Source organism: Nicotiana sylvestris, chromosome 5 (assembly GCF_000393655.2).
Source record: "Nicotiana sylvestris chromosome 5, ASM39365v2, whole genome shotgun sequence".
Lineage (NCBI taxonomy): Eukaryota > Viridiplantae > Streptophyta > Magnoliopsida > Solanales > Solanaceae > Nicotiana > Nicotiana sylvestris.
In genome coordinates this window covers 77,831,231-77,855,730 of record NC_091061.1, presented here as the reverse complement: position 1 = coordinate 77,855,730, position 24,500 = coordinate 77,831,231, and the positions used below count along the sequence as shown (strand labels likewise).

Sequence of the window (24,500 nt, the reverse complement as noted above, 5' to 3'; positions counted from 1 at the left end):
GATGAATTTTGGTATTAATATGCATAATGTTGACTTCGGTCAACATTTTGGGTAAACGGACCCGGACCTGTGATTCGACGGTCCCGGAGGGTCCGTAGAAAAATATGGGACTTGGGCGTGTGCCCGGAATCAAATTCTGAGGTCCCAAGCCCGAGAAATGAATTTTTGAAAGAAATTGTTTTTCTGAAATTTGATATGAAAATTTGAAATGAAAAGGAGTTAGAAAATATAGGTATCGGGCTCGTATTTTGGTTCCGACGCCCGGTACAAGTCTTAAATATGTGTTAAGCACTATCTGTAAAGTTTGGCTAAAAACGGACGTCATATGACGTGTTTCGGACTAAAAATGGAGAATTTGAGTTATGAAAGTTGAAGAAAGAAAATCATGTGTTTGAGGCTTGATCCTATGTATATGATGTTATTTTGGCGATTTGATCGCACGAGTAAGTCCGTAAGATGTTTTTAAGGTTGTTTTAAATGGGACCCGAAAGGTCTTGGACTTAAGAAAATGCAGGTTCAGGTGTTGCAGACACCAGCGCGGCCGCAGTCATTTCCGCACGGTCCGCGCTGGAGCCGCGCGGCCGCGATGCCTTTCTGTGTGGTCCGCGTGGCTGAGTCTGAGGGCTAGGGTTTCAGGTCAACCAGTGCGGCCGCGCACCAAAACAGTGCGGTCCGCGCTGGAAGGGTTCAGAGAAGCCCCAATTTTTCTCCCACTCGGCGCGGCCGCAACACATTTTTGTGCAGTCCGCGCCAGGTCCTCAGAAAGGTATACCAGTTCGGAAAATCTCAGTCATTTTTCACTTTTCAAAAACCCAAAACCTAAGAGGCGATTTTCCAAACAACTTTTCTTCCCCAAAACGATTGGTAAGTGATTTCTAACTTAATTTCTTTATTCCTTAACATCTTTTAACATAATTTCAACTTCAAATCAAAGATTTTCATGGGGAAAATTGGGTGTTTTGGGTAGAACCTAGGTTTTCTACAAATTGAGAAGTTGGACCTCAATTTGGGGTCCGATTTAAAAACAAATCATATATTTGGATTCATGGGGGAATGGGTAACCGGGTTTTGGTCCGAACCTCGAGTTTCGACCACGTGGGTCCGGGGGTATTTTTGACCTTTTTGGGAAAAACCTTGAAAAATCTATTTTTCATGCATTGGGGATGATTCATTTAGTAATTATTAATGTGATTAAGTAACTTATGACTAGATTCGAGCGGATTGGTGGTGGAATCAAGAGGTAAAGCTATACTAGAAGCGTGAGTTGAGTTTGGAGCATTCGAGGTAAGTGTTTGTTCTAACTTTGGCTTGAGGGAATAGGATTAGGATGATATTTGCTACTTGCTAATGTGGAGTACGGTGTATAGGCATGGTGACGGTTATCTATGCACCGGAGTCTAGCATGACCGTGAGTCTTGATTGCTTTTAATTCGAACAATGTGACACAAGCTCCTTGTTTATTTGATGAGTTTCATATAATGTGAACGGTTGAGGTAAAATTGTGATTGGTGTACTTTTGGAGCGTTAGCTTGAACATGAATGTGTTAGTTGAGGAAGGATGGATTTAAAAAGGAGAATGTGTTGTCAATACTCCCTTGCCGGGATGTGTAGACTGATATATATACTCTCCCTTGTCGGGATATTTTGGGCTGTTAGTTGTACCCTTGCCGGGTTAAAGGTATTGAGTTGTTATTCTCCCCTGAAGGGGGTCTACTATAGGAAGTCAGATATTATGAACGATATTATGGGATCGTGTGGCACGTCGTCCACTTATATATGATATTATGGGATCGTGTGGCACGCCGTCCATTTATATATGATATTATGGGATCGTGTGGCACGCCGTCTACTTATATATGATATTATAGGATCGTGTGGCACGCCGTCCACTTATATATGATATTATGGGATCGTGTGGCACGCCGTCCACTTATATATGATATTATGGGATCATGTGGCACGTCGTCCACTTATATATGATATTATGGGATCGTGTGGCACGCCGTCCACTTATATATGATATTATGGGATCGTGTGGCACGCCGTCCACTTATATATGATATTATGGGATCGTGTGGCACGCCGTCCACTTATATATGATATTATGGGATCGTGTGGCACGCCGTCCACTTATATATGATATTATGGGATCGTGTGGCACGCCGTCCACTTATATATGATATTATGGGATCGTGTGGCACGCCGTCCACTTATATATGATATTATGGGATCGTGTGGCATGCCGTCCACTTATATATGATATTATGGGATCGTGTGGCACGCCGTCCACTTATATATATGATATTATGGGATCGTGTGGCACGCCGTCCACTTATATATGACATTATGGGATCGTGTGGCACGCCGTCCACTTATATATGACATTATGGGATCGTGTGGCACGCCGTCCACTTATATATGATATTATGGGATCGTGTGGCACGCCGTCCACTTATATATATGATATTATGAGATCGTGTGGCACGTCGTCCACTTATATATTACATTATGGGATCGTGTGGCACGCCGTCCACTTATATATGACATTATGGGATCGTGTGGCACGCCGTCCACTTATATATGATATTATGGGATCGTGTGGCACGCCGTCCACTTATATATGATATTATGGGATCGTGTGGCACGCCGTCCACTTATATATGATATTATGGGATCGTGTGGCACGCCGTCCACTTATATATGATATTATGGGATCGTGTGGCACGCCGTCCACTTATATATGATATTATGGGATCGTGTGGCACGCCGTCCACTTATATATGATATTATGGGATCGTGTGGCACGCCGTCCACTTATATATGATATTATGGGATCGTGTGGCACGCCGTCCACTTATATATGATATTATGGGATCGTGTGGCACGCCGTCCACTTATATATGATATTATGGGATCGTGTGGCACGCCGTCCACTTATATATGATATTATGGGATCGTGTGGCACGCCGTCCACTTATATATGATATTATGGGATCGTGTGGCACGCCGTCCACTTATATATGATATTATGGGATCGTGTGGCACGCCGTCCACTTATATATGATATTATGGGATCGTGTGGCACGCCGTCCACTTATATATGATATTATGGGATCGTGTGGCACGCCGTCCACTTATATATGATATTATGGGATCGTGTGGCACGCCGTCCACTTATATATGATATTATGGGATCGTGTGGCACGCCGTCCACTTATATATGATATTATGGGATCGTGTGGCACGCCGTCCACTTATATATGATATTATGGGATCGTGTGGCACGCCGTCCACTTATATATGATATTATGGGATCGTGTGGCACGCCGTCCACTTATATATGATATTATGGGATCGTGTGGCACACCGTCCACTTATATATGATATTATGGGATCGTGTGGCACGCCGTCCACTTATATATGATATTATGGGATCGTGTGGCACGCCGTCCACTTATATATATGATATTATGGGATCGTGTGACACGCCGTCCACTTATATATGACATTATGGGATCGTGTGGCACGCCGTCCACTTATATATGACATTATGGGATCGTGTGGCACGCCGTCCACTTATATATGACATTATGGAATCGTGTGGCACGCCGTCCACTTATATATGACATTATGGGATCGTGTGGCACGCCGTCCACTTATATATGACATTATGGGATCGTGTGGCACGCCGTCCACTTATATATGATATTATGGGATCGTGTGGCACGCCGTCCACTTATATATATGATATTATGGGATCGTGTGGCACGTCGTCCACTTATATATAACATTATGGATCGTGTGGCACGCTGTCCACTTATATATGATATTATGGGATCGTGTGGCACGCCGTCCACTTATATATATATATATATATCATGGGAACCGGAGTCTCTTCTGCTTATTTCCGATATTTCATTTTTATCTGTTACTCCCCGATAGCATGTCCCCTCCCAGTTTTACTTTGTGTTATCTTGTTATTGTTTTCTTGCACTTGTTGTATATATATCTGTACATGTTAATTGTGGTAGGTACTGTCTAGACTTGTCACTACTTCGCCAGGGTTAGGCCAGGCACTTACAAGCACATGGGGTCGTTTGTGTTGATGCTACAATCTGTGCATTTTTTGTGTGCACAGATCAGGGAGCAGCTTACGGACCACAGCAGTAGGATTTTTGGGAGCTATCTTCAGTATAGGAACTCTCGAGGTAGCCTAGCTGGCGTTCGCAGGCCGAAGTCCCTTTCCATGTTTTTCGTTTGTTCATCTTGTATCAGACAAACATGATGTATTTCCTTTCAGACATTGTTTGTAGTATTCTGTAGTAGTCCGTGAGCTAGTGACACCAGACCTTGGGTAGTGATGTGTATTAAACTTCCGCACTTTTGGTTTTCAGTTGCTTTAGATTTAAAGTCTTCCGCTTAAATCTTGTCTCGTTTATTATATTGTTTGAGAGAGAGCAGGAAAGGTGTTTTAAATAATTGGCTTGCCTAGCTCCGATAGTAGGCGCCATCACGACACCCGATGGTGGGAAATCCGGGTCGTGACAAGTTGGTATCAGAGCATTAGGTTACTTAGGTCTCAAAACTCACGGACAAGCTCAGTAGAGTCTGAGGGATCGGTACGGAGACATTTGTATTTATCCCGCAGAGGCTACTGAGTTAGGAAAACTTCACCTTGTTCATTCTTGTCATGCGATTCTATTTCTCAAGTACTGATTGTCTTTCCACTTTGTTCTTTCGCAGATGGCGAGGACACGTGCTTCCTCTTCTACCGCGCAACAGCCTGAGCCCCCAGCAGCAGGCCCTATTAGGGGCAGAGGGCGAGGCTGAGGCCGTGCCAGAGGCCGAGGCCGTGCCAGAGGCCGAGGCCGAGGCAGAGCTCAGCCCCGAGCAGCATTTCCAGCGACGAAGCCTCAGGTCGATTTTGAGGAGGAGGTTCCGGCCCCAGCTGTTCCAGTCGGCCCATCTCAGGTCCCAGAAGGTTTCATAGCCACTCCAGTGCTTCAGGACGCTTTGGTCCGACTGGTAGGCTTTATGGAGGGCATTTCTAGAGCGGGTTTGCTTCCCGTAGCTCCAGCCACATCTCAGGCTGGGGGAGTAGTTCAGACTCCCGATACTCGTACTTCAGAGCCGGTAGCTCCTCAGGCTCAGGTTCCAGCAGTTCAGCCAGCTGTGGCAGCCCAGCCAGGTATTGCGGCTCAGTCCAGCGATGGTGCGGCTATGTCCGCAGATGCTTTGTGGAGGCTTGATCGTTTCACCAAGCTCTTCACAACCACATATAGTGGCACCCCCTCAGAGGATGCTCAGGATTTCATATTCAGCTGTCATGAGGTTCTACGGACTATGGGCATTGTAGAGACCAATAGGGTCGACTTCGCCAATTTTCGCCTGTTAGGATCCGCCAAGACTTGGTGGAGGGATTTCTGTTTAGCCAGGCCAGCAGGGTCACCATCATTGACCTGGGATCAGTTTTCAGAGTTATTTCTGGGGAAGTTTCTTCCAGTTACTCAGCGAGATACTCTTCGCAGGCAGTTTGAGTGTCTCCAGCAGGGTCCTATGACGGTCACCCAGTATGAGACCCGGTTCATTGATCTTGCTCGTCATGCCATTGTGATACTCCCCACCGATAGAGAGAGGGTGCGGAGGTTTATTGATGGGTTGGCCCAGCCGATCCGTGTTCAGATGGCCATGAGTGCCGGTAGTGAGATTTCATTTCAGGAGGCGGCAGATGGTGCCCGCCGGATAGAGATGGCACTTGCTCAGGGAGGTGGTCATGGGTCTGATAAGAGGCCCCGTCATTCTGGTAGATTCAGTGGTACCTCATCTGGAGGTAGGGATTCTTATGGTAGAGGCCATCCTTCGAGGCCCTTTCAGTCAGCTCTCCAGGCTTCTCATGGTACACCAGGTGGTCGTGGTTCTCAGCCGCAGTATTCTGACCAACATCTCTTCAGTTCACCATCAGCACCTATCACTGCACCACCACTTTGTTTTTCTCAGCAGCCGAGTGCTTGTTATACTTGCGGTGATGTGAGTCACATTGCCAGATATTGCCCTCGAGCTTCCAGCAGCTCGCAGCAGCAGGGTTCTCGCCCAATGATCCAGGCACCAGTTGCCCCACAGCCTGCCCAGCTAGTTAGAGGTGGGGGTAGAGGACATAGAGGTGGAGGTAGAGGTCTTAGAGGTGGAGCTCCGACCGCTAGAGGTAGGGGTCAACCAGCAGCAGATTATCCCAGGGATATGATTTAGGGAGGTGGGGCCCAACCCCGTTGTTATGCTTTGCAAGCCAGGCCAGAGGCTGAGTCATCAGATGCTGTGATTACAGGTACTATTCTGGTCTGTGATAGGGATGCTTCTGTGCTATTTGATCCTGGATCTATGTATTCATATGTGTCGTCCTATTTTGCACCCTATTTGGTTATGCCTAGTGACTCGTTGAGTATTCCTGTTTATGTGTCAACACCGGTGGGTGACTCTATTGTGGTCGACCAAGTTCATCGTTCTTGTATCGTAGTGTTTGGGGGTCTTGAGACCCGTGTTGATTTGTTGTTTTTGGACATGGTCGACTTTGATGTTATATTGGGGATGGATTGGTTATCCCCGTACCATGCTATCTTGGATTGCCATGCCAAGACCGTGACTTTAGCCTTACCGGATTTACCCCGTTTAGAGTGGAGGGGGACTTCTGGTCATTGTACCCGCAGTGTTATCTCGTATGTGAAAGCTCGACGTATGGTCGAGAAGGGATGTTTGGCCTACTTGGCGTATGTTCGCGATTCTAGCGCGGAGGCCCCTTCTATTGATTCTGTGCCCGTTGTTCGGGAGTTTCCTGAGGTTTTCCCTTCAGACTTGCCGGATATGCCGCCCGACAGGGATATCGACTTTTGTATTGATTTGGCCCCGGGCACTCAGTCCATTTCTATCCCGCCATATCGTATGGCCCCGCCGGAATTGAAAGAGTTAAAGGAACAGTTGCAGGATTTGCTTGAGAAAGGTTTCATTAGACCCAGTGTTTCACCTTGGGGTGTGCCGGTGTTGTTTGTTAAGAAAAAGGATGGTTCGAGGAGAATGTGCATCGATTACCGACAATTGAACAAGGTTACAATTAAGAATAAGTACCCACTACCGAGGATCGACGATTTATTCGACCAGCTTCAGGGTGCGAGGGTGTTTTCAAAGATAGATTTGAGATCTGGCTACCACCAGCTGAGGATTAGGGCGTCTGATGTCCCTAAGACAGCATTTCGCACTCGGTATGGGCACTATGAGTTTTTGGTCATGTCATTTGGATTGACTAATGCCCCAGCAGCGTTCATGGAGTTGATGAACCGAGTGTTCAGACCTTATTTGGACTTGTTCGTGATAGTCTTCATTGACGATATTCTTATATACTCCCGCAGTCAGGAGGAACATGAGCAGCACCTCAAAGTGGTCCTTCAGACCCTAAAGGATAGTCAGTTGTATGCTAAGTTCCCAAAGTGTGAGTTTTGGTTGAGTTCGGTCGCATTCCTGGGTCATGTTGTATCAGCAGCAGGTATTCAGATAAACCTGAAGAAGATAGAGGCAGTCAAGAACTGGCCTCGACCAGCTTCAGCTACGGATATTCGGAGTTTCCTAGGGTTAGCAGGTTACTACCGATGGTTCATGGAGGGGTTTTCATCCATTGCAGCCCCTATGACCAGATTGACCCAGAAGGGTGTCCAGTTCAGGTGGTTGGATGAGTGTGAGGCGAGCTTTTGGAAGCTCAAGACGGCTCTGACTACGGCACCAGTATTGGTTTTGCCCATAGGTTCAGGGCCATATATGGTCTATTGTGATGCGTCTCGTATTGGGCTTGGTGCAGTGTTGATGCTGGAAGGCAAAGTCATTGCTTATGCTTCGAGGCGGTTGAAGATCCACGAGAAGAATTATCCGGTTCATTATCTCGAGTTGGCAGCCATTGTTCATGCCTTGAAGATCTGGAGGCATTACTTATATGGCATGACGTGTGAGGTTTACACTGATCACAAAAGTCTTCAGTATCTGTTCAAGCAGAAAGAGTTGAATTTGAGGCAGAGGAGGTGGTTAGAGTTGCTAAAGGATTATGATGTTACTATCTTATACCACCCGGGGAAGGCCAATGTGGTGGCCGATGCATTGAGCAGGAAGTCCGCCAGCATGGGTAGTCTTGCTTATATTCCAGTCAGCCAGAGATCGCTTGCTTTGGATGTTCAGGCCTTGGCCAATCGTCTTGTGAGGTTGGATATTTCTGAGCCTAGCAGAGTGTTAGCTTGCACGGTTGTTCGTTCCTCACTATTAGAGCGTATCCGCGAGCGGCAGTTTGAGGATCCCCATTTGTGTGTCTTGAGAGACACGGTGCAGCGTGGAGGTGCCAAGAAAGTAACCTTAGATGATGATGGTGTATTGAGATTGTAGGGGCGAGTTTGTGTGCCCAATGTTGATGGGATTCGAGAGTTGATCTTAGCGGAGGCCCACAGTTCTCGGTATTCTATTCACCCCGGGCGCCACGAAGATGTATCAGGATCTGAGGCAGCACTATTGGTGGCGTAAGATGAAGAAAGACATCGTTGTGTATGTGGCTCGGTGTTTGAATTGTCAGCAGGTTAAGTACGAACATCAAAGACCTGGTGGTCTATTTCAGATGATTGCACTTCCCGAGTGGAAGTGGGAGAGGATTACGATGGATTTCGTTACTGGACTTCCGATGACTCGGAAAAAGTTTGATGCAATTTGGGTCATTGTTGATAGGCTGACCAAGTCAGCGCATTTTTTTCCTGTTGCAGCCACCTATTCGTCCGAAAGGTTAGCCGAGATTTATATCAGGGAGATTGTTCACCTTCACGGGGTGCCTTTATCTATCATTTCGGATCGGGGTACGCAGTTTACCTCGCATTTTTGGAGAGCGGTTCAGCAAATGTTGGGAACCCAGGTTGAGTTGAGTACAACATTTCATCCCCAGACGGACGGTCAGTCCGAGAGGACTATTCAGATTCTTGAGGACATGCTCCGAGCCTGTGTCATTGATTTTGGAGGCTCGTGGGACCAGTTCTTGCCTTTAGCAGAGTTCGCGTACAACAACAGCTACCAGTCCAACATTCAGATGGCTCCGTATGAGGCGTTGTATGGTAGGCGATATCGGTCTCCAGTTGGATGGTTTGAGTCGGGAGAGGCTCGATTATTGGGTATGGATCTGGTTCAGGAAGCCTTGGACAAGGTCAGTATTATTCAAGATAGACTTCGTACAGCTCAGTCCAGACAGAAGAGTTATGCAGACCGCAAGGTCAGAGATGTTGCTTTCATGGTCGGTGAGCGGGTATTGCTCCGTGTATCGCCTATGAAGGGCGTGATGAGATTTGGGAAGAAGGGCAAGCTCAGCCCTAGGTTCATCGGTCCATTTGAGATTCTTGATCGTGTGGGAGAGGTGGCTTATAGACTTGCCTTGCCACCTAGCTTGTCAGTTGTGCATCCCGTGTTTCATGTATCTATGCTCCGGAAGTATCGCGGAGATCCGTCGCACGTGTTAGATGTCAGCACTGTCCAATTGGACAAGGATCTGTCATATGAGGAGGAGCCGGTGGCTATTCTAGACCGACAGGTTCGACAGTTGAGGTCGAAGGGTTTTCCTTCGGTGCGTGTTCAGTGGAGAGGTCAGCCTCCTGAGGCATCGACCTGGGAGTCCGAGTCCGATATGCGGAGCTGTTATCCTCATTTATTTCCCGAGTCAGGTACTTCTTTCTTTTGTCCGTTCGAGGACAAACGGTTGTTTTAGAGGTGGAGAATGTGACCACCCGAAGGGTCATCACCGTAGTTCTTCCTTGTTCCGCACTTTCGAGGCCTTGAAAACCTCATTTTTAGTTGCCTCGATTGGCGTGCGCAGTTCGGGCGCGTAGCCGGAAAGTTTTTATGTTAGAATATGTGAATTATGTGAAACATTTGATGAATTTTGGTATTAATATGCATAATGTTGACTTCGGTCAATATTTTGGGTAAACGGACCCGGACCTGTGATTCGACGGTCCCGGAGGGTCCGTAGAAAAATATGGGACTTGGGCGTGTGCCCGGAATCAAATTCTGAGGTCCCAAGCCCGAGAAATGAATTTTTGAAAGAAATTGTTTTTCTGAAATTTGATATGAAAATTTGAAATGAAAAAGGGGTTAGAAAATATAGGTATCGGGCTCGTATTTTGGTTCCGACGCCCGGTACAAGTCTTAAATATGTGTTAAGCACTATCTGTAAAGTTTGGCTAAAAATGGACGTCATATGACGTGTTTCGGACTAAAAATGGAGAATTTGAGTTATGAAAGTTGAAGAAAGAAAATCATGTGTTTGAGGCTTGATCCTATGTATATGATGTTATTTTGGCGATTTGGTCGCACGAGTAAGTCCGTAAGATGTTTTTAAGGTTGTGTGCATGTTTGGTTTGGAGCCTCGAGGTCTCGGGTGAGTTTTGAATGGGGTCCGGGAGGTCTTGGACTTAAGAAAATGCAGGTTCTGGTGTTGCAGACACCAGCGCGGCCGCAGTCATTTCCGCGCGGTCCGCGCTGGAGCCGCGTGGCCGTGATGCCTTTCTGTGTCGTCCGCGTGGCTGAGTCTGAGGGCTAGGGTTTCAGGTCAACCAGCGCGGCCACGCACCAAAACAGTGCGGTCCGCGCTGGAAGGGTTCAGAGAAGCCCCAATTTTTCTCCCACTCGGCGCGGCCGCAACACATTTTTGTGCAGTCCGCGCCAGGTCCTCAGAAAGGTATACCAGTTCGGAAAATCTCAGTCATTTTTCACTTTTCAAAAACCCAAAACCTAAGAGGCGATTTTCCAAACAACTTTTCTTCCCCAAAACGATTGGTAAGTGATTTCTAACTTAATTTCTTTATTCCTTAACATCTTTTAACATAATTTCAACTTCAAATCAATGATTTTCATGGGGAAAATTTGGTGTTTTGGGTAGAACTTAGGTTTTCTACAAATTGAGAAGTTGGACCTCAATTTGGGGTCCGATTTAAAAACAAATCATATATTTGGATTCATGGGGGAATGGGTAACCGGGTGTTGGTCCGAACCTCGAGTTTCGACCACGTGGGTCCGGGGGTATTTTTGACCTTTTTGGGAAAAACCTTGAAAAATCTATTTTTCATGCATTGGGGATGATTCATTTAGTAATTATTAATGTGATTAAGTAACTTATGACTAGATTCGAGCGGATTGGTGGTGGAATCAAGAGGTAAAGCTATACTAGAAGCGTGAGTTGAGTTTGGAGCATTCGAGGTAAGTGTTTGTTCTAACTTTGGCTTGAGGGAATAGGATTAGGATGATATTTGCTACTTGCTAATGTGGAGTACGGTGTATAGGCATGGTGATGGTTATCTATGCACCGGAGTCTAGCATGACCGTGAGTCTTGATTGCTTTTAATTCGAACAATGTGACACAAGCTCCTTGTTTATTTGATGAGTTTCATATAATGTGAACGGTTGAGGTAAAATTGTGATTGGTGTACTTTTGGAGCGTTAGCTTGAACATGAAGGTGTTAGTTGAGGAAGGATGGATTTAAAAAGGAGAATGTGTTGTCAATATTCCCTTGCCGGGATGTGTAGACTGATATATATACTCTCCCTTGTCGGGATATTTTGGGCTGTTAGCTGTACCCTTGCCGGGTTAAAGGTATTGAGTTGTTATTCTCCCCTGAAGGGGGTCTACTATAGGAAGTCAGATATTATGAACGATATTATGGGATCGTGTGGCACGTCGTCCACTTATATATGATATTATGGGATCGTGTGGCACGCCGTCCATTTATTTATGATATTATGGGATCGTGTGGCACGCCGTCTACTTATATATGATATTATGGGATCGTGTGGCACGCCGTCCACTTATATATGATATTATGGGATCGTGTGGCACGTCGTCCACTTATATATGATATTATGGGATCGTGTGGCATGCCGTCCACTTATATATGATATTATGGGATCGTGTGGCACGCCGTCCACTTATATATGATATTATGGGATCGTGTGGCACGCCGTCCACTTATATATGATATTATGGGATAGTGTGGCACGCCGTCCACTTATATATGATATTATGGGATCGTGTGGCACGTCGTCCACTTATATATGATATTATGGGATCGTGTGGCACGCCGTCCACTTATATATGATATTATGGGATCGTGTGGCACGCCGTCCACTTATATATATGATATTATGGGATCGTGTGGCACGCCGTCCACTTATATATATGACATTATGGGATCGTGTGGCACGCCGTCCACTTATATATGACATTATGGGATCGTGTGGCATGCCGTCCACTTATATATGACATTATGGGATCGTGTGGCACGCCGTCCACTTATATATGATATTATGGGATCGTGTGGCACGTCGTCCACTTATATATATGATATTATGGGATCGTGTGGCACGTCGTCCACTTATATATGACATTATGGGATCGTGTGGCACGCCGTCCACTTATATATGACATTATGGGATCGTGTGGCACGTCGTCCACTTATATATATATCATGGGTGTACTTTTGGACTTTTGGAGCGTTAGCTTGACTATGAATGTGTTAGTTGAGGAAGGATGGATTTAAAAAGTCAGATATTACGATCTATATTATGGGATCGTGTGGCACGCCGTCCACTTATATATGATATTATGGGATCGTGTGGCACGCCGTCCACTTATATATGATATTATGGGATCGTGTGGCACGCCGTCCACTTATATATGATATTATGGGATCGTGTGGCACGCCGTCCACTTATATATGATATTATGGGATCGTGTGGCACGCCGTCCACTTATATATGATATTATGGGATCGTGTGGCACGCCGTCCACTTATATATGATATTATGGGATCGTGTGGCACGCCGTCCACTTATATATGATATTATGGGATCGTGTGGCACGCCGTCCACTTATATATGATATTATGGGATCGTGTGGCACGCCGTCCACTTATATATGATATTATGGGATCGTGTGGCACGCCGTCCACTTATATATGATATTATGGGATCGTGTGGCACGCCGTCCACTTATATATGATATTATGGGATCGTGTGGCACGCCGTCCACTTATATATGATATTATGGGATCGTTTGGCACGCCGTCCACTTATATATATGATATTATGGGATCGTGTGGCACGCCGTCCACTTATATATGATATTATGGGATCGTGTGGCACGCCGTCCATTTATATATGATATTATGGGATCGTGTGGCACGCCGTCCACATATATATGATATTATGGGATCGTGTGGCACGCCGTCCACTTATATATGATATTATGGGATCGTGTGGCATGCCGTCCACTTATATATGATATTATGGGATCGTGTGGCACGCCGTCCACTTATATATGATATTATGGGATCGTGTGGCACGCCGTCCACTTATATATGATATTATGGGATCGTGTGGCACGCCGTCCACTTATATATGATATTATGGGATCGTGTGGCACGCCGTCCACTTATATATGATATTATGGGATCGTGTGGCACGCCGTCCACTTATATATGATATTATGGGATCGTGTGGCACGCCGTCCACTTATATATGATATTATGGGATCGTGTGGCACGCCGTCCACTTATATATGATATTATGGGATCGTGTGGCACGCCGTCCACTTATATATGATATTATGGGATCGTGTGGCACGCCGTCCACTTATATATGATATTATGGGATCGTGTGGCACGCCGTCCACTTATATATGATATTATGGGATCGTGTGGCACGCCGTCCACTTATATATGATATTATGGGATCGTGTGGCACGCCGTCCACTTATATATGATATTATGGGATCGTGTGGCACGCCGTCCACTTATATATGATATTATGGGATCGTGTGGCACGCCGTCCACTTATATATGATATTATGGGATCGTGTGGCACGCCGTCCACTTATATATGATATTATGGGATCGTGTGGCACGCCGTCCACTTATATATGATATTATGGGATCGTGTGGCACGCCGTCCACTTATATATGATATTATGGGATCGTGTGGCACGCCGTCCACTTATATATGATATTATGGGATCGTGTGGCACGCCGTCCACTTATATATGATATTATGGGATCGTGTGGCACGCCGTCCACTTATATATGATATTATGGGATCGTGTGGCACGCCGTCCACTTATATATGATATTATGGGATCGTGTGGCACGCCGTCCACTTATATATGATATTATGGGATCGTGTGGCACGCCGTCCACTTATATATGATATTATGGGATCGTGTGGCACGCCGTCCACTTATATATGATATTATGGGATCGTGTGGCACGCCGTCCACTTATATATGATATTATGGGATCGTGTGGACCACAGCAGTAGGATTTTTGGGAGCTATCTTCAGTCCAGGAACTCTCGAGGTAGCCTAGCTGGCATTCGCAGGCCGAAGTCCCTTTCCATGTTTTTCGTTTGTTCATCTTGTGTCAGACAAACATGATGTATTTCCTTTCAGACATTCTTTGTAGTATTCTGTAGTAGTCCGTGAGCTAGTGACACCAGACCTTGGGTAGTGATGTGTATTAAACTTCTGCACTTTTGGTTTTCATTTGCTTTAGATTTAAAGTCTTCCGCTTAAATCTTGTCTCATTTATTATATTGTTTGAGAGAGAGAAGGAAAGGTGTTTTAAATAATTGGCTTGCCTAGCTCCGATAGTAGGCGCCATCACGACACCCGATGGTGGGAAATTCGGGTCGTGACAAGTTGGTATCAGAGCACTAGGTTACTTAGGTCTCACAACTCACGGACAAGCTCAGTAGAGTCTGAGGGATCGGTACGGAGACATTTGTATTTATCCCGCAGAGGCTACTGAGTTAGGAAAATTCACCTTGTTCATTCTTGTCATGCGATTCTGTTTCTCAAGTACTGATTGTCTTTCCACTCTGTTCTTTCGCAGATGGCGAGGACACGTGCTTCCTCTTCTACCGCGCAACAGCCTGAGCCCCCAGCAACAGGCCCTATTAGGGGCAGAGGGCGAGGCCGAGGCCGTGCCAGAGGCCGAGGCCGGGGCAGAGCTCAGCCCCGAGCAGCATTTCCAGCGATGGAGCCTCAGGTCGATTTTGAGGAGGAGGTTCCGGCCCCAGCTATTCCAGTGGGCCCAGCTCAGGTCCTAGAGGGTTTCATAGCCACTCCAGTGCTTCAGGACGCTTTGGTCCGACTGGTAGGCTTTATGGAGGGCATTTCTAGAGCGGGTTTGCTTCCCGTAGCTCCAGCCACATCTCAGGCTGGGGGAGGAGTTCAGACTCCCGATACTCGTACTCCAGAGTCGGTAGCTCCTCAGGCTCAGGTTCCAGCAGTTCAGCCAGCTGTGGTAGCCCAGCCAGGTATTGCGGCTCAGTCTAGCGATGGTGCGGCTATGTCCGCAGATGCTTTGTGGAGGCTTGATCGTTTCACTAAGCTCTTCACAACCACATATAGTGGCACCCCCTCAGAGGATGCTCAGGATTTCATATTCAGCTGTCATGAGGTTCTACGGACTATGGGCATTGTAGAGACCAATGGGGTCGACTTCGCCACTTTTCGCCTGGCAGGATCCGCCAAGACTTGGTGGAGGGATTTCTGTTTAGCCAGGCCAGCAGGGTCGCCATCATTGACCTGGGATCAGTTTTCAGAGTTATTTCTGGGGAAGTTTCTTCCAGTTACTCAGCGAGATACTCTTCGCAGGCAGTTTGAGTGTCTCCAGCAGGGTCCTATGACGGTCACCCAGTATGAGACCCGGTTCATTGATCTCGCTCGTCATGCCATTGTGATACTCCCCACCGATAGAGAGAGGGTGCGGAGGTTTATTGATGGGTTGGCCCAGCCGATCCGTGTTCAGATGGCCATGAGTGCCGGTAGTGAGATTTCATTTCAGGAGGCGGCAGATGGTGCCCGCCGGATAGAGATGGCACTTGCTCAGGGAGGTGGTCATGGGTCTGATAAGAGGCCCCGTCATTCTGGTAGATTCAGTGGTACCTCGTCTGGAGGTAGGGATTCTTATGGTAGAGGCCATCCTTCGAGGCCCTTTCAGTCAGCTCTCCAGGCTTCTCATGGTACACCAGGTGGTCGTGGTTCTCAGCCGCAGTATTCTGACCAACATCTCTTCAGTTCACCATCAGCACCTATCACTGCACCACCACTTTGTTTTTCTCAGCAGCCGAGTGCTTGTTATACTTGCGGTGATGTGAGTCACATTGCCAGATATTGCCCTCGAGCTTTCAGCAGCTCGCAGCAGCAGGGTTCTCGCCCAATGATCCAGGCACCAGTTGCCCCACAGCCTGCCCAGCTAGCTAGAGGCGGGGGTAGAGGACATAGAGGTGGAGGTAGAGGTCTTAGAGGTGGAGCTCCGACCGCTAGAGGTAGGGGTCAACCAGCAGCAGATCATCCCAGGGATATGATTTAGGGAGGTGGGGCCCAACCCCGTTGTTATGCTTTGCAAGCTAGGCCAGAGGCTGAGTCATCAGATGCTGTGATTACATGTACTATTCTAGTCTGTGATAGGGATGCTTCTGTGCTATTTGATCCTGGATCTACGTATTCATATGTGTCGTCCTATTTTGCACCCTATTTGGTTATGCCTAGTGACTCGTTGAGTATTCCTGTTTATGTGTCAACACCGGTGGGTGACTCTATTGTGGTCGACCAAGTTCATCGTTCTTGTATCGTAGTGTTTGGGGGTCTTGAGACCCGTGTTGATTTGTTGTTTTTGGACATGGTCGACTTTGATGTTATATTGGGGATGGATTGGTTATCCCCGTACCATGCTATCTTGGATTGCCATGCCAAGACCGTGACCTTAGCCTTACCGGATTTACCCCGTTTAGAGTGGAGGGGGACTTCTGGTCATTGTACCCGCAGTGTTATCTCGTATGTGAAAGCTCGACGTATGGTCGAGAAGGGATGTTTGGCCTACTTGGCATATGTTCGCGATTCTAGCGCGGAGGCCCCTTCTATTGATTCTGTGCCCATTGTTCGGGAGTTTCCTGAGGTTTTCCCTTTAGACTTGCCGGGTATGCCGCCCGACAGGGATATCGACTTTTGTATTGATTTGGCTCCGGGCACTCAGTCCATTTCTATCCCGCCATATCGTATGGCCCCGCCGGAGTTGAAAGAGTTAAAGGAACAGTTGCAGGATTTGCTTGAGAAAGGTTTCATTAGACCCAGTGTTTCACCTTGGGGTGCGCCGGTGTTGTTTGTTAAGAAAAAGGATGGTTCGAGGAGAATTTGCATCGATTACCGACAATTGAACAAGGTTACAATTAAGAATAAGTACCCACTGCCGAGGATCGACGATTTATTCGACCAGCTTCAGGGTGCGAGGGTATTTTCAAAGATAGATTTGAGATCTGGCTAACACCAGCTGAGGATTAGGGCGTCTGATGTCCCTAAGACAGCATTTCGCACTCGGTATGGGCACTATGAGTTTTTGGTCATGTCATTTGGATTGACTAATGCCCCAGCAGCGTTCATGGAGTTGATGAACCGAGTGTTCAGACCTTATTTGGACTTGTTCGTGATAGTCTTCATTGACGATATTCTTATATACTCCCGCAGTCAGGAGGAGCATGAGCAGCACCTCAGAGTGGTCCTTCAGACCCTAAAGGATAGTCAGTTGTATGCTAAGTTCTCAAAGTGCGAGTTTTGGTTGAGTTCGGTCGCATTCCTGGGTCATGTCGTATCAGCAGCAGGTATTCAGGTAGACCCGAAGAAGATAGAGGCAGTCAAGAACTGGCCTCGACCAGCTTCGGCTACGGATATTCGGAGTTTCCTGGGGTTAGCAGGTTACTACCGTCGGTTCGTGGAGGGGTTTTCATCCATTGCTGCCCCTATGACCAGATTGACCCAGAAGGGTGTCCAGTTCAGGTGGTTTGACGAGTGTGAGGCGAGCTTTTGGAAGCTCAAGACGGCTCTGACTACGGCACCAGTATTGGTTTTGCCCACAGGTTCAGGGCCATATACGGTCTATTGTGATGCGTCTCGTATTGGGCTTGGTGCAGTGTTGATGCAAGAAGGCAAAGTCGTTGCTTATGCTTCGAGGCAGTTGAAGATCCACGAGAAGAATTATCTGGTTCATGATCTCGAGTTGGCAGCCATTGTTCATGCCTTGAAGATCTGGAGGCATTACTTATATGGCATGATGTGTGAGGTTTACACTGATCACAAAAGTCTTCAGTATCTGTTCAAGCAGAAAGAGTTGAATTTGAGGCAGAGGAGGTGGTTAGAGTTGCTAAAGGATTATGATGTTACTATCTTATACCACCCGGGGAAGGCCAATGTGGTGGCCGATGCATTGAGCAGGAAGTCCGCCAGCATGGGTAGTCTTGCTTATATTCCAGTCAGCCAGAGATCGCTTGCTTTGGATGTTCAGGCCTTGGCCAATCGTCTTGTGAGGTTGGATATTTCTGAGCCTAGCAGAGTGTTAGCTTGCACGGTTGCTCGTTCCTCACTATTAGAGCGTATCCGCGAGCGGCAGTTTGAGGATCCCCATTTGTGTGTCTTGAGAGACACGGTGCAGCGTGGAGGTGCCAAGAAAGTAACCTTAGATGATGATGGTGTATTGAGATTGCAGGGGCGAGTTTGTGTGCCCAATGTTGATGGGATTCGAGAGTTGATCTTAGCGGAGGCCCACAGTTCTCGGTATTCTATTCACCCGGGCGCCACGAAGATGTATCAGGATCTGAGGCAGCACTATTGGTGGCGTAAGATGAAGAAAGACATCGTTGTGCATGTGGCTCGGTGTTTGAATTGTCAGCAGGTTAAGTACGAACATCAAAGACCTGGTGGTCTATTTCAGATGATTGCACTTCCCGAGTGGAAGTGGGAGAGGATTACTTTGGATTTCGTTACTGGACTTCCGATGACTCGGAAAAAGTTTGATGCAGTTTGGGTCATTGTTGATAAGTTGACCAAGTTAGCGCATTTTGTTCCTGTTGCAGCCACCTATTCGTCCGAAAGGTTAGCCGAGATTTATATCAGGGAGATTGTTCACCTTCATGAGGTGCCGCTATCTATCATTTCGGATCGGGGTACGCAGTTTACCTCGCATTTTTGGAGAGCGGTTCAGCAAGAGTTGGGCACCCAGGTTGAGTTGAGTATAACATTTCATCCCCAGACGGACGGTCAGTCCGAGAAGACTATTCAGATTCTTGAGGACATGCTCTGAGCCTGTGTCATTGATTTTGGAGGCTCGTGGGACCAGTTCTTGCCTTTAGCAGAGTTCGCCTACAACAACAGCTACCAGTCCAACATTCAGATGGCTCCGTATGAGGCGTTGTATGGTAGGCGATGTCGGTCTCCAGTTGGATGGTTTGAGTCGGGAGAGGCTCGATTATTGGGTATGGATCTGGTTCAGGAAGCCTTGGACAAGGTCAGGATTATTCAGGATAGACTTCGTACAGCTCAGTCCAGACAAAAGAGTTATGCAGACCGCAAGGTCAGCGATGTTGCTTTCATGGTTGGTGAGCGGGTATTGCTCCGTGTATCGCCTATGAAGGGCGAGATAAGATTTGGAAGAAGGGCAAGCTCAGCCCTAGGTTCATCGGTCCATTTGAGATTCTTGATCGTGTGGGAGAGGTGGCTTATAGACTTGCCTTGCCACCTAGCTTGTCAGTTGTGCATCTCGTGTTTCATGTATCTATGCTCCGGAAGTATCGCGGAGATCCGTCGCACGTGTTGGATGTCAGCACTGTCCAATTGGACAAGGATCTGTCATATGAGGAGGAGCCAGTGGCTATTCTAGACCGACAGGTTCGACAGTTGAGGTCGAAGAGTTTTCCTTCGATTCGTGTTCAGTGGAGAGGTCAGCCTCCTGAGGCATCGACCTGGGAGTCCGAGTCCGATATGCGGAGCCGTTATCCTCATTTATTTCCCGACTCAGGTACTTCTTTCTTTTGTTCGTTCGAGGACAAACGGTTGTTTTAGAGGTGGAGAATGTGACGACCCGAAGGGTCATCACCGTAGTTCTTCCTTGTTCCGCACTTTCGAGGCCTTGAAAACCTCATTTTTAGTTGCCTCGATTGGCGTGCGCAGTTCGGGCGCGTAGCCGGAAAGTTTTTATGTTAGAATATGTGAATTATGTGAAACATTTGATGAATTTTGGTATTAATATGCATAATGTTGACTTCGGTCAACATTTTGGGTAAACGGACCCGGACCTGTGATTCGACGGTCCCGGAGGGTCCGTAGAAAAATATGGGACTTGGGCGTGTGCCCGGAATCAAATTCTGAGGTCCCAAGCCCGAGAAATGAATTTTTGAAAGAAATTGTTTTTCTGAAATTTGATTTGAAAATTTGAAATGAAAAAGGGGTTAGAAAATATAGGTATCGGGCTCGTATTTTGGTTCCGACGCCCGATACAAGTCTTAAATATGTGTTAAGCACTATCTGTAAAGTTTGGCTAAAAATGGACGTCATATGACGTGTTTCGGACTAAAAATGGAGAATTTGAGTTATGAAAGTTGAAGAAAGAAAATCATGTGTTTGAGGCTTGATCCTATGTATATGATGTTATTTTGGCGATTTGATCGCACGAGTAAGTCCGTAAGATGTTTTTAAGGTTGTGTGCATGTTTGGTTTGGAGTCTCGAGGTCTCGGGTGAGTTTTGAATGGGGTCCGGGAGGTCTTGGACTTAAGAAAATGCAGGTTCTGGTGTTGCAGACACCAGCGCGGCCGCAGTCATTTCCGCGCGGTCCGCGCTGGAGCCGCGCGGCCGTGATGCCTTTCTGTGCCGTCCGCGTGGCTGAGTCTGAGGGCTAGGGTTTCAGGTCAACCAGCGCGGCCGCGCACCAAAACAGTGCGGTTCGCGCTGGAAGGGTTCAGAGAAGCCCCAATTTTTCTCCCACTCGGTGCAGCCGCAACACATTTTTGTGCGGTCCGCGCCAGGTCCTCAAAAAGGTATACCAGTTCGGAAAATCTCAGTCATTTTTAACTTTTCAAAAACCCAAAACCTAAGAGGCGATTTTCCAAACAACTTTTCTTCCCCAAAACGATTGGTAAGTGATTTCTAACTTAATTTCTTTATTCCTTAACATCTTTTAACATAATTTCAACTTCAAATCAAAGATTTTCATGGGGAAAATTTGGTGTTTTGGGTAGAACCTAGGTTTTCTACAAATTGAGATGTTGGACCTCAATTTGGGGTCCGATTTAAAAACAAATCATATATTTGGATTCATGGGGGAATAGGCAACCGGGTTTTGGTCCGAACCTCGAGTTTCGACCACGTGGGTCCGGGGGTATTTTTGACCTTTTTGGAAAAAACCTTGAAAAATCTATTTTTCATCCACTTATATATGATATTATGGGATCGTGTGGCACGCCGTCCACTTATATATGATATTATGGGATCGTGTGGCACGCCGTCCACTTATATATGATATTATGGGATCGTGTGGCACGCCGTCCACTTATATATGATATTATGGGATCGTGTGGCACGCCGTCCACTTATATATGATATTATGGGATCGTGTGGCACGCCGTCCACTTATATATGATATTATGGGATCGTGTGGCACGCCGTCCACTTATATATGATATTATGGGATCGTGTGGCACGCCGTCCACTTATATATGATATTATGGGATCGTGTGGCACGCCGTCCACTTATATATGATATTATGGGATCGTGTGGCACGCCGTCCACTTATATATGATATTATGGGATCGTGTGGCACGCCGTCCACTTATATATGATATTATGGGATCGTGTGGCACGCCGTCCACTTATATATGATATTATGGGATCGTGTGGCACGCCGTCCACTTATATATGATATTATGGGATCGTGTGGCACGCCGTCCACTTATATATGATATTATGGGATCGTGTGGCACGCCGTCCACTTATATATGATATTATGGGATCGTGTGGCACGCCGTCCACTTATATATGATATTATGGGATCGTGTGGCACGCCGTCCACTTATATATGATATTATGGGATCGTGTGGCACGCCGTCCACTTATATATGATATTATGGGATCGTGTGGCACGCCGTCCACTTATATATGATATTATGGGATCGTGTGGCACGCCGTCCACTTATATATGATATTATGGGATCGTGTGGCACGCCGTCCACTTATATATGATATTATGGGATCGTGTGGCACGCCGTCCACTTATATATGATATTATGGGATCGTGTGGCACGCCGTCCACTTATATATGACATTATGGGATCGTGTGGCACGCCGTCCACTTATATATATATATATATATACATCATGGGAACCGGAGTCTCTTCTGCTTATTTCCGATATTTCATTTTTATCTGTTACTCCCCGATAGCATGTCCCCTCCCAGTTTTACTTTGTATTATCTTGTTATTGTTTTCTTGCACTTGTTGTATATATATCTGTACAGGTTAATTGTGGTAGGTACTGTCTAGCCTCGTCACTACTTCGCCGGGGTTAGGCCAGGCACTTACCAGCACATGGGGTCGGTTGTGCTGATGCTACACTCTGTGCATTTTTGGTGCACAGATCAGGGAGCAGCTTACGGACCGCAGCAGTAGGACTTCTGGGAGCTATCTTCAGTCCAGGGACTCTCGAGGTAGCCTAGCTGGCGTTCGCAGGCCGAAGTCCCTTTCCATGTTTTTCGTTTGTTCATCTTGTATCAGACAAACATGATGTATTTCCTTTCAGACATTGTTTGTAGTATTCTGTAGTAGTCCGTGAGCTAGTGACACCAGACCTTGGGTAGTGATGTGTATTAAACTTCCGCACTTTTGGTTTTCAGTTGCTTTAGATTTAAAGTCTTCCGCTTAAATCTTGTCTCGTTTATTATATTGTTTGAGAGAGAGCAGGAAAGGTGTTTTAAATAATTGGCTTGCCTAGCTCCGATAGTAGGCGCCATCACGACACCCGATGGTGGGAAATCCGGGTCGTGACACGGAAATGGTGAAAGGATGCCAAGGAGAGCGTGTAAGACTCTATGTTAGAGGCACCATTCTTGGTTACAAAAGGTCGAAGTCGAATCAGTATCCGAGCACGTCATTAATTCAGATCGAGGGAGTGAACAATAAAAAAGAAGTTGATTGGTATTTAGGAAAGCGTATGGCTTATATTTACAAGGCAAAAACTAAGAAGAACAATTCACATTATCGTTGTATTTGGGGTAAAGTTTGTAGGCCACATGGTAACAATGGTGTTGTTAGAGCTAAATTCAAGTCCAATCTGCCACCTAAATCCATGGGAGCTAAGGTTACAGTTTTCATGCAGCCATGCAACATATAAGCAAGTTGGACATAAATTGTTAAGTTTATCATTTCCCGAGAAATACCAAGGAGTGAACATCTCATTAGATGTTGACTAATTTTGTTCTTGGAGTTCCTATGTACGATTATTTGAGATGCTTTGGAAGTGAAAGCTTGAGATGGTTATTGATCAAGTTAAGAATTTTGGTCCAAGGATACAACCCTCTTTAAGTAATTTTTCCTGTTTCAAAGACGGATGAAGATTCAATAAAATTTTACAGGAAGTTATACTGTGTAATAGCAACGGGATTTTACAATTTTAAAGGAGTACGGTGCAACCTTTTCTAAAAATATCATATGGATTTTTTCCTACTCCAGGTATGTTAAGGCTAATCCTTTCTTCTTTTGGCATGACCCAAATAACGATACGTAAATATAATACTATTCCATAAGCGAAACTACTAGCAGAAGTAAGAAATCGACTACCGCCGTCGTAAGGAGCAATTTTTCTCTCATCAAACTCTCTCTGTGTAATTCATCTCTATTTATATATATTTACATGACATCCTAGGTTCTCACAAGTTAGGGTTTATCTTTACTTGCGATGATACTCCATTGATTCGATATTTACATTAGGCTGTAGAGTAACTTTTGCGAGGATGTATAATAATAGTTTCAGCTTTGTACCCAAATTTGTAATGGAAATTAATTCCTAAAGTTTTTGATTTTGAGTGTATATGCTGCTGAAAATCGAGTATTATGTGATGGATTACGATTGTAAAAGGTAAGGAACAACTCAACTCTATGTTCTTGATTCCCCATGTGGCATATATTATATCTTTTGTTCATGGGTCTCAGAATAATACACAATTGATAGAGTTTGTTCGAAGGGAATGTTGAGTTTATTAACATATTTTCATATGCATTTCATGCATTTATACATGCACATTGACCCATGAACAGATGACGTTATATACGCGTATATATATGTATATATATATATGTATATAGGATATGGGAAAGGTTATTGCGTTATATACGCACCACCACCTTGTTTACCGTGAAAATTGTAATAACAATTAAGTTTGTTTATGGGACTCAAAAAATACGTGATCTATTTTTATGCTAGTTTGTTAAGCAGTTGATGCTAGCTATGTGACACTTAGAGGCAAAGTAAAGTTAAGAAGAGAGCTATAATCAAACCGATAGGCTAGTTATTCGGGGCCTCGAGCTTGTCGATTCTGGGCCTTGAGGTCGATCCCGGAGCTCGATTACGAG

General features: G+C 46.0%; 1 protein-coding gene across 1 annotated transcript; it reads left to right on the top strand.

Moving 5' to 3' along the window:
- The first annotated feature begins 22,923 nt into the window (after positions 1-22,923).
- Positions 22,924-23,262, top strand: LOC104215677 (large ribosomal subunit protein eL33y-like). Its single transcript, XM_009765532.1, has one exon. The coding sequence runs from the start codon at positions 22,924-22,926 to the stop codon at positions 23,260-23,262; it is 339 nt and encodes a 112-aa protein (XP_009763834.1).
- Positions 23,263-24,500: the final 1,238 nt, after the last annotated feature.

Bases quoted from the DNA above. Each gene is read 5' to 3' on its own strand.
- LOC104215677 (XM_009765532.1), top strand. From the start codon at position 22,924: ATGGTGAAAGGATGCCAAGGAGAGCGTGTAAGACTCTATGTTAGAGGC.